This window comes from Microtus ochrogaster, unplaced genomic scaffold (assembly GCF_000317375.1).
Source record: "Microtus ochrogaster isolate Prairie Vole_2 unplaced genomic scaffold, MicOch1.0 UNK121, whole genome shotgun sequence".
NCBI classification, from domain to species: Eukaryota; Metazoa; Chordata; class Mammalia; order Rodentia; family Cricetidae; genus Microtus; species Microtus ochrogaster.
Genome location: NW_004949219.1, coordinates 705,747 through 717,156, shown reverse-complemented (window position 1 = coordinate 717,156; position 11,410 = coordinate 705,747). Strand labels below are relative to the sequence as shown.

Here is an 11,410-nt window from a genome sequence, read left to right as displayed (position 1 = left end):
GTGTGTGTCTGTTATCCCCGCACTCCGTGTGTGTCTGTTATCCCCGCACTCCGTGTGTGTCTGTTATCCCCGCACTGGGTATGCGTCTGCTATCCCCGCACTCCTACAGTGAGATGGGAGGCAGATGCAAGAGAATCAGTGAGAAGCTGTAGGCCAGGCAACCTCAAGTATGTCCCACAGCAGAGACAGCAAGAGCCCCAGCCTCAATAAAGGGGAAGGCAAGAGCTGAGTCCTGAAAGTTGTCTTCTGACCAATGTGTGCCATGACACACACCACCTGTACACATCATCACGTACATATACACACATACAGCGATAACAAATACGTTTTTAAAACTGAAAAGTAAGCAGCCCTTCTCAATTATTTTCACTGTGTTTGTTACTATTTGTTGACACATTTAGCGCTAGAAAAGGAAGGACTAAGGGAAAAGCTCCATAATGTCAGAGGGGGCTTCAGGCATCTGGAATGGGAAGTTGAGAATTCACACTTCAAACACAAGCGACAGAGCTGAAAGTGGGGCGAGACTGTGACCTCTCAAAGCCCACCCCCAGAGATGTACTTCTCAGCAAGACCCACCTCCTGAAGGGTCCATGACTCCCCAGACAGTCTTACCAATGGGGAACAAGGTGGAAGACATTTCTCATTCAGACTACCACAGCCCTTCATGCATCAAACATTTACTGAAACCCTTTCCTTTGCCACTGGGCAAACAACAGATTAGTGCAGGTTAAAGAGCACCTGCAGCCACTTGCCTTTCTGACGCTAAATCCAGTTCTTTGTCTAGTCCCTCACAAGGCAAAGGACTTCAAAGAGACCGTGGAATCACACCTGAAGCTGTATCCCTGCCCACTGTTACAGCAGAAGAAAAGGGAGTTCCATGAATGCATCACTTCTGTTTTGCTTTGTATACGTACACTAAGGCAACGGTTGGTCGTTCTGATCAGATGGGATGGGGTGTAAATAGTCCAAGGAGCTCATGACTTAGAACATGCTTCCAGTTGAATCTTCTGCAATGTGGCTACCATGCTAGTTAATATGAATATATTGACTCAGGGTATGATCCTGGGTCAGCCCCAGTGATGTATAGATATGGTGCCTACTCATAGTGGGTGTGTACACTTGTTTTTAGAGCATAAAAAAGTCAGCTAGGTGTGGTGGTGTGTGCCTATGAGTACTCAGGAGGGTCAGGTGAGAGTCCTCGGGGCTGGGACTAGTTTAGTCTGTCAGCAACAGTGGGAGATGAGGCCTGTTGACCTCTTACCCCTGACGAGACACTGTCGCCTACGCAGCTCAAGGAGGAGTCCTTTCCAGAAGCCTCCATGTGGGTGTAGCAGGCATCAGCAGGAAGCAAAATTAGAGTTTATTAAGAAGAGGGCCACACACACTCAAGGGGTTGGGGTGGGCTTCTTAGGAGATAGGCTCACACTGAAGTATCTTAGCCATTGCCAAGGGGTTAGGCTGGGCTTCTCAGGAGATAGGCTCACACTGAAGTATCTTAGCCATTGCCGAGGAGTTAGGCTGGGCTTCTCAGGAGATAGGCTCACACTGAAGTATCTTAGCCTTTGCTGTGCACATGGTTTTGTAGCCTCTGATGTCAAGTTGTTCAAATGTTGTAATTTACAACCAGGTTCAAAGATTAAGCAAAGTTTAAAGATTCAGTTTACAGTGATCCTGCTTACTCAGTTCTCTCACTGTAGAGAACTTCCTCTCAGTTTGTAGATGAAACCGAAAGGTGGTGTGTGGTTTATGAGGGTACTGATAAGGAGGTCAAAGGTCATGGAGTTTAAGACATCCTTAAGCCTGGCTCTTTAGCTGGTCACCCTCTTGTTTGAGCTATCTCTCAGAAAACGGAGTATGGATTCCGCCAAGCGGGCCTACATAAAAAAATTGTATGATTTTGTTGATCATACAAGTTTGTTGTTTCATACATGAAACTGTGGGACTGAGGGGCTTTGTTCCCTTCTCTGTCCCCTGTTTCCTGCTGCTTTGTCTTTCCTCGGTGCCACACAGGGAAGCTTTGTTTCAGACAACAAAAACACAAACAAAAAAATTAACATTTATTAACCACCCAGAGTATGAAACACCGCCTCCATGTATTTAATTACATAATTTCAATTAATCCTTTAAAAGAGAATCTCAAAATATGGAGACTAACCTAGTATGCTGATAAGGAAACTTTAAATTAAGTAGTTTGTCAAATATCAGTTAAACAGAAAGTTCCAGTCAGATGTGCAGTACCTGCTAAGCAGTTGAAAAGCCAACACAAGAGGATTGTGAGTCTGAGGACATCCCGGGTTATATGGCAAGATTCTGCCACTCTCCAAAGACTCTGGTGAAGAAACTTAAGAAAGAAAGAGTTCCAGGTCACAGTTCCTGTCAAGTCAGGGTAGCAGGACGTGAGGTGGTGGGTCATCTCTCATCAGTGGTTGGGAAACAGAGAGATGGATGCTGGTTCTCAGCTTTCCCCCTTTCTATTCTGTCTAGGATCCCATCCCATGAGACAGGGCCACCTCAGTTAACCAAATCAAGATTTTTCCTCCCAGATAAGCTCAACGGCTACCCTGATCTGGGTAACTTGTTATCTAGATCATAGAGCACAGGGTCTAACTAGATCAGGTGCCGTAGGTGCGCCTGCACTGTCTCCTAGGTGACTGGAGAGCCTCTCAAGCTGGCAATCAGGGTTAATCATCACCATATCAGTGGCAAAGATGGGGACCCTGGAGGACAAAGTGTGCCAAAGTCAAGCAGGATGAACAGTGGAGTGCGAAATACATCTTTTCATCCTGAATGTTGGTCAACAATAGAAATAGCAAACCTAAGGGAAATCACAGAGATGCCCTACCAGTTCGAGACCGTAGGAGTCAATGTGTGAATGACGTTAGTAAGAACATGTCTGGCAAGCGAGAAATTATCTCCACTGACTAGAGCGTATAAAGATCTGTGTGTAATTCTTCAGGTAAATCTAATAACCAATTTCGATTTTCTATTTAATGTCAGGGGAAATAAAAACTTACAGATGGAATGTCCCCAAGAGATCAGGTCCTGGACCCTCTGATCCTAATTGTATCCCATGGGTATACTATTCCACAGCAAACTTTGTGAAGGTAAGGTGGAAAGAGGAACCGGGCTGGTTGCAAGGTCGAAGCCACTCCCATTCTGTGGGCACATGTAAAAGGGGCATGACATAGAACAGGGTCTCAAACAATAGTCCACTAGCCAAATCCAGCTGCATCTACACATCAGTACCACCCATGGGTGTAACAGAGGCAGTATGACCCACAAAGCATAAAAAAAAACCTAACCTAGTATATAATGCTTAATAACTGCTGGTATAGGAATATACAAATGAAATACTATTTAATTTCCAAGTATAGAACCTCCAAGATAATCTGAATCATGTGAGAATATGCTAGTTTGGAGGGAAACAAGTGTCCCACAATAGATTTTGTTTTTTATTTTGGGAGGTGTGAAATCTTTTCCTTTTAATTACATTTATGCATGTGTGCATAAACACATACACATGGCACAGCACATACGTAAAGGTCAGAGCACAACAAAGAAGTAGGTTCTCTACTTCTACTTTGTGGGTCCCAGGCATAAGGCTTGGGTCACTAGGCTTGGTGGCAGGTCTTTCCTGGCTGAGCCGTCTCTCAGGCTGCTCATGTTAGAAGAATGGTTGGGGTTCAGGGATAGAGGACACCCCATGATTAACTAAAACTGCAGAATCTTTGGATCATAAATAGTCTGAGAAATAAAAAGCAAAGATTCAATGCCGACTTTGAGTTATGAACCTGTTGTATGTAAAACTGCAGTAGCATTTAATCAAATGACATAAACCAAAGCCCAAACCAGAGTCATACCCTATGCAAAATGTAATCGTTGTTAAAGTCGGACATTCTCTTCACCTTCTGCTCTCTCAGCAGCACCTTAGATATTAGGAATTAATTCTTGGAGTTCAGGAGATCAGCACACAGGTCATTTGGGAAAGTGTATTTATACATGAGCAGCATGGGAAACTTATTTGATGATTCAATTATGCATCTCAAATATATGGAGTACTTGTGTTGTGCAAATTCCACCCGGTGATGGAACGAGCCAGGGCGAGCAAGCAGGTGGTGTTCACGCTACAAGGGTGGGGGTGGCATGGATGTCACATTTAATTACTCATCAATGTTGGTCATTTTATCCTTCCAGGACACATACAGTGGCTTGATGGGGCCTCTCATCACATGCCGAGAAGGGGTATTGAATGAGAAAGGAAGGAGGAGTGACGTGGACTACGAGTTTGCTCTCTTGTTCCTGGTGTTTGATGAGAATGAATCGTGGTATCTGGATGACAATATTAAGAAGTATCTCAACAAAGATCCACGGGATTTCAGGCGCACTGATGATTTTGAAGAGAGCAACAAAATGCACGGTATGTGAGCATTTAAAAAGAGACAGCTGCTGAGACAGGCCGTTGTTGAGACCCAGGCCCGCCTCTGAACCTCCTCTCCTCCAGGGACACCTGCAGAGAGCCCTCTGAAGCCCTTTCAGGAGTGAACCAACCTCACCACTGAGGCTCTGCCCCTTTTCTTTAGTCTTAACTGCCTCTGAGACTGGAGGCGTGAAGAAGTCACTTTTTTAAAGATCCAATTGCCACTTATTGACAAGTTTAAATGTGAATCCATCGCAGCTTCCGTGTGGTCAAAATTAAGGATTTGGATTAATTCTTTGGTACATGAAATGTCACTCACAAATTTTATTTTATGTGAGTGTGTTACTGAATTGGGTGCCACTTAAAGAAGCTCGCTTTTTGATAGTTTGGGCAGGAGTGACGTGTGTGCAAGGACACACTCACTCTCTCTCACCAAGATCTGCATTTAAAGATGGACCTTGCGCCAGGTTTCTGCAGAGTAGAACTCCGTGGCAGGATCGCCCATCCAGGCACTCTTTCTCACCCATCTCTGCAGCCCCTCAGCATGTCCTCAGCTTGCAGCAAGTAGAGCTCCCTGACTTGGCTGTGTCATGGTCCACAGACTGGAAGGCTGGCAGGAAGCAGAGGGCAGAGGCAGCACTGCAGAGCCTGCTTAGCTCACAGTGAGGCCTGTGCAGCCTGCCTCGTGCCCTTTTAAGAGACTCGGTTGGGCTTATTCTTGTTCTCAGAAAGTGAATCATTAAGAGCACAGTAGACATAGATTCAAATGGATTCAGCACGTGCATGTGTGTGGTGTGATTTATTTATATATATTTATTTATATAAATATATATAACTTATATATATATATTATACACATATGTTTTGCGCACACATGTATGTGCTAGTTTCTTTGTGGCTTGGTTCACTCATGTATAGTATGGGAGAAATCTGAATCTGGCTTCTCCCAGCACTTTTGCAGTTGGCTTCCCGAAGAGGCCTGTGGGGTAAATGACAAGCACCATGTTACTTGCAATGCAATTCTGAAAGAAAAACTGGGATGAAACTTTCCCATATCCACATGTGAAGATTGCGTGGTTATCTGAATTCTGGATCTAGAATGGTGGGGTCATTGACACGTGAGGGAGGCCTGCTCCCATCTGTCTGGCAGATAAAAATACGAATAGCCTAGACCTTGAACCATTTCTACCATCGGGGTGAAGGGTATCTGTCTTCCACTGACCTGAGGCTATCTTATTTTCATCTTTTTAGCCATTAATGGCAAGATATTTGGAAACCTTCCTGGTCTCATAATGACAGAAGACACAATGACTAACTGGTATTTGCTGGGAATAGGAAGCGAAGTGGACATACACACCATCCATTACCATGCAGAGAGCTTTCTGTTCAAGGTAAGTATTGGGAAAGTGTTCGGGGGAGACTGAGGGGACAGTTAGGGCATTTCTGAGAGGAAGGGGGTTAGCTGTCAATAAGGCCAAAAGGGACTTATTAGAGACTAGAACAGAGTGGCTTCCCTTCTCCCGGTGTGTTTCTTAGTGTTTATGTCTATATCATTTCTTGTCAACCACCAGCCTCTCTGAGTTTCAGAGAGAGTTTTGCCATCAATAGTCTGGCCATAATTGTGAGCAATGTGGAGTATGCTGTTAACACACTCTATGAACTCCCATGTGTTTGGGGCTTCCTTGTCTCTTCTCTTCCCTTCCCTTCCCTTCCCTTCTCTTTTTTCCCTTCCCTCCTCTCCCATGCCTTCTCCTCCTCTCCTCTTCCCTACCCCTCCCCTCCTTATTTCTTTCCCTTCCCTGCCATCTCTACTTCTTGTTCTCCTTGACCAGTTAATAAAACAGCCCTGTCTAGTAAAGGAGATCTTTCGAGCTCCAGCTTGAGCAGCTTCATCTTGACTTTTGTCTGAGAGTTGGGATTCACCGCGTGCGACCTTCTGCCATGTGAGCAATGCTGACTGCACGGTAGAATCACCTTTGGAGCTGTTTAAAGAACACGCCTCACTCCAGACCTGATGAATCAATGTTTAGGGATAAAATCTATAAACATCTCGGGTTCTGGTACTTCCTACAAGAGGTAATATAGCCAAATCTAACACACAAGGCAGCAGAACCAGCCCATGCTAGTGTACAGGAGTCAGCAATAATCTACTGAAATGTCTATTTCAGAGCAGTCAGGTGTTGCCAACAGTGATTAGAATGTCACAGGTTGAAGAGTTTTCAGAAAGTTCATTTTACAATACACATTTTAAATGTTAAGTAAAAAAATCACAACATTATAAAAAGTTCATCTATACATTATGTATGTTTTAAACAAAGATTTGATTCACATTGCATAAAATTCCACTTACTGTAAGATTCTTTTTGTTGTTGTTGTTGTTAGCACAGTGATCTAGCCAGCAATTAAAGCAGAGAATCCCCATCACGCCCACCCTTCCCCACCCTACTACCCCCTGTAGGTTGCTTCAGCACCCAGGGTGAACATTTGGCTAACACCATTCTATTTCTGTCTCTGCTATGATCTGAATGTGCTTCCCCCCAAATCACATGTTGGAGACTTGATACCAAGTCCCATCTGTGTGGGCAGGTGGGGCCTGATGGCTGGGATCCGTTTCAGGCTGGAATTCTCATGAATAGAGAGATGCCGGTCATGTTGCCGAGGCTGCAAGCTTGAGTTGCTGCTCTCTGCAATGTGTCCTTGTGCCTTTAGCCACGGGACAGTGCAGCAAAGAAACATGTACCAGGTCAGGCCTCTTTATCCTGGGCTCCCAGCCTCCCAAACTGCAACAAAAGATTCCTCTTCCTGGGCCTTCCAGATGGCCCATCAGGCAAAGGTGCTTGCCCTGCTAGGCTGATGACCTGAGTTTGGCCCTCAGGATCCACAGTGCGAGGACCGACAGGATCGACAGTGCAAGCCCCTAGAGCCGTGTTCTGACCTCCACACATGTACTGCGACATTCTTACCAACATACATGCACATACATACACAAACACACGTGCACACACACAGATGTTAAAATCTAAAATGAAATTAAAATAAATTTCACAGACCATATCTGTAGTAATATTTCATTTGTATTTTAGTAAAGAAAGCTTATCTGAAGTTCAGAGAACAAAATAGCTGCACTGATCAGCCTTACAGACCAGACAGTGGTGACACGTACCTCTAATCCCAGTAGCCACCCTAGTTTGCCATGGAAACTGGGCGGTAGTGGTATAGGCCTTTAATCCCAGCCCTAAGAGGAATATAAAATGGGAGGAGACAGCTCTCAGTCTCATTCTGAGATTCCTGGAGGCAGGATCACCATATTAGCCTGAAGTAGAGGTAAGAACCAATGGCTGGCTCTTTTGTTTTTCTGACCTTCAGGTTGAACCCCAATATTTCTCTCTGGGTTTTTATTAATAATGCTACGTATATCTCTTGTGTAGAAGCCAAGCAACTTGCATTATCTCACATCTGCCTGTTTTGTTAGCACAGGTGCTGGGTCTCATGCATCTCGTACATGTGACAACTTTGTTTCACAGAGTTGCAGTCCATCATGAGGACACAGTGTCATGTATTAATTTTCCCGATGAGAACCATGAGAGGGTCTCCAAGGAGAGTCAAAGTCACTGTAAATAGATGCACACATTTATGCGTGAATCCAAGTCTTTATTTCCTAGACAAAATGTGCTGAGTTGCTAAACCATGTAGTAAAGGTGGAGTCGGAATTTTCTTTGGGCCACCAACCAGCTCCCAAATAAAGACATGGAGACTTAGTAATTATGAATGCTCAGCCTAGTTTAGGTTTGTCCCACATGTTTAACTTAAGTTAACATGTTTCTCTTCATCTGCGTTTTGCCTTGTGGCTTTTTACTTTTGTTTCATTCTGTATGTCCTACTTTGTTGATTTCTCCATGTCTGGCTGGGCCCTGGTATCTCCTTTTCTTTCTTCCTGGAGCTTAAATTTCTCCTCCTACTTAGTCTCCCTGCCCAGAAGTTCCTCCTATACCTCCTCCCTCACCATTGGCTATTTGGCTTTTTATTAGACCAATCAGGTGCCTTAGGCAGTCAAGGTAAAACAGCAACACATCTCTTCATAGTTAAATCCAACACATTTTTGTATAATTAAATAGCTATTCTGCAACATAAACAAATGCAACACATCTTTATATAATTAAATAAATATTCTGCAACATTTCCCCCTTTTGTCTAACAAAAAAGAATCATTTAGCTTTAACACAGCAAAACTACATACAATAAGAACAATTATCAAATAAGAATTGCATTTACAATATCCAGCTCATTTGCATTTAGCAAATTCTGAGAAAGAACTCCATTATCTATCCGATCTTGGTGAGTCCAGAGTTATGTGCCAAATTTACTTCCTATCCTAACTTGTATTGCCAACCCAATATTATCTTTTTAGACCTTAAAACATTTTCTTAGATAAACAATTTAAGCTTTTATGCTTCTCAATCTAATAAACTTTACATCTCTTATGTAAGTTTCTTTTCTGAATTTGGTAACAAGACAAACTATAACTATCTAGTCTTCAACTCCATCAGAGACACAAGAAAGATATAATATTACCTGAGTAAACAGAAATGCAGAGCAAGCAATTTCTTAAACTATAGAAATGATGGACATAGCTGGCTGACTGGAGATTCTTTGACACTCATCATTCTTTTATGAAGTAGATTGTTGCTGCCAGGAGCAGATGTATCTCACTATCACGAAAAGCCTTAGATTATTAAACATCTTAAATGCCATATTATATAAGTCTCTGAAGCATTTGAAGCTCAGCTAATTATCTAAAATATATCTATTTAACCTCAAAAACATGACTAACATGACTACAGGTTTGATGTTATAGATAACTACTACCCTGCATTTTTAATTGTCCTAAGCAGTTTGTAATAACGGCTTTTAAAAACTAGAGCATTATATTACATTTTTAAATGAGTTGCATAGGTACAATACCTTAAATAAGAATAGAAACATATGGTATAGCAAAAATAACCTTAAATTTGTACATATATATATCCATAACAATGTAAAATATTTGAGATAAATAGTTGTTTTTTATCTTATATTCCTATATCTCCACTGAAGGATGACAAATATCCATAAACCACCAAGTGACCAGATACCACCCACCCCTCCTCTTGGGAATATGGGTGTTGCATTCTCTAGACTGCTTCCTGTTGCTTGAGAATGATGGCATCTCCAGGGAACCCTGAGAAAATTGAGGGAATGGTCAACTCCTAAGAAAACTAGCTATAACATTTGTTGTCTAATCTTTGTGTAATGGGAAAGTACAAGTCTTGTGTGAAGTCCTTACTAGAATAGTCTCTGAGACTGGACCATTTCAGCTAGCAGTTGATGATTCTGTTGAGGAATCATCAACAGAGACACTCTGAGAGGCTGGATAACCTGAGCCACCCAGTTTCATGTTCCTCTTACTCTGAAAACACACAAACTTTCAAAGGGAACATAAATGTCTTCATTAACACAAGTATGGACTGTGCATTGTACACAAGACAGTCAAAGGTATTTTTTGTTTTATGTTAACTTTATAAGTTTGTTTGGTATATAACCAAACCTTTATCTATGTCATATGTAATAATAAGTCATGAGGATTCTGTACCCAACAAGACTTACCATGTCTTAACCTGTCTTAGAGTTGTTCCTATGTCAAGAGATCAGCATATACATCACTTATATTATAGATTTTCTAGGTTTATTTCTTAGTGTCTGTAGCAATATTTTCAGGGGGTCTCCTCCAATCAAATCTGGTCTCTATTAATCTAAAAAAAAATCCATAGACTTTTATTTCTTATGGAAACAAGAGCACAAACTCTGCCCCAATGCAACATATTTTCTGAATTCCATTTTAAAGTTAAGATATCCATGAAGTATCTAAGCTGCTTTAATTCAACAGTTCCTTTTACAATCAAGTGTCTCTCAAAAGTTGTTATTCACTGATCAGCATTAAAATATCAAGGTCAATAAAACACCATACAGGATCCAGAGGCCCTGTGTATTTTCTATCTTTATATAGCTTAATCTTTTTTATATATTACTTTATTCTTTACTTAAAGACTTTAAGTAATTATTTTAAAACTATTTCTTCCTAAGATTGTCTGTACCCATTCTCTTTTCTTTTTAAGCACCCATGAACAGTGTAACCCGTTTGAAGGTTCTGATGGTCTGGACCTGTTTTACTGTATATTTGTAACATTCTCTGATCTCATGAGCCAAGCCTTAAACTACTAAGCAGCATCTAGAGCCTCCTCCCTGTGACTCTAGTGCTTGGCTCTGCCCACTCCTTGGGTCCTTGAGAGCTGAACCTTAAGCCCATGGGTTTGGTTTAACTGGGAGCCTTGTTTAATTGGGAGCTGCTCTAGGAAGTTGCTTATCACACTATGGCACATGTTTTTACTTAGCTTGCTGTTTCTATTTAGTGCCCTAGCTGCTCAAGTGCTCTGCTGCACAACAACGCCTCTCAAAGGAGCCATATTTGTTTTTGTGTTTTTCAGTTTTCTCAGGCCCTATGTGAAATTTAGGCCCCGTGTTGGGCACCATAAGTGTGTGTTTAATTTTATAAGAATCTGTCCAACTCTTCTAGATGAGGTGGTACAGTTTTTCCTCCCCCAGGGAAACACACTAGAGTGCTTATGCCCCTGGTTACACCTGTGCTTTGAATGCTGTTCCTGTGTCATTTTTTTCTGGGTCAGTTTGCTCTGTACTGGCCTTGTTTTACACTGAGGTGTTAGGGCCATTGTGGATGGTCATTGTAGTAATAGGAGCCGCGGGGCTGCGTCCCCATTACCCCGGCCGCACCCGGCCGCCTCCGGCTACCTTTACCCGAAATAATTACACAGACACTGTATTCTTTTAAGCACTGCTTGGCCCATCTATCTAGCCTCTTCTAGGCTAACTCTCGCACCCGGACTAGCCCATTTCTTATCATCTGTGTAGCACCGGTCTTACCGGGAAGATTCTAGCCTA

At 42.4% G+C, this 11,410-nt stretch overlaps 1 protein-coding gene across 1 annotated transcript in view; it reads left to right on the top strand.

The window, feature by feature from the left end:
• Hephl1 (hephaestin like 1) overlaps positions 1-11,410 on the top strand; it is a 60,358-nt gene that overhangs the window by 47,438 nt on the left and 1,510 nt on the right. Inside the window, exons 15-17 of the mRNA XM_005371695.2 lie at positions 2,998-3,104; positions 4,195-4,417; positions 5,669-5,808. Of these exons, the coding sequence (XP_005371752.1) occupies positions 2,998-3,104; positions 4,195-4,417; positions 5,669-5,808 (470 nt within the window). The remainder of the gene's footprint in view (positions 1-2,997; positions 3,105-4,194; positions 4,418-5,668; positions 5,809-11,410) is intronic.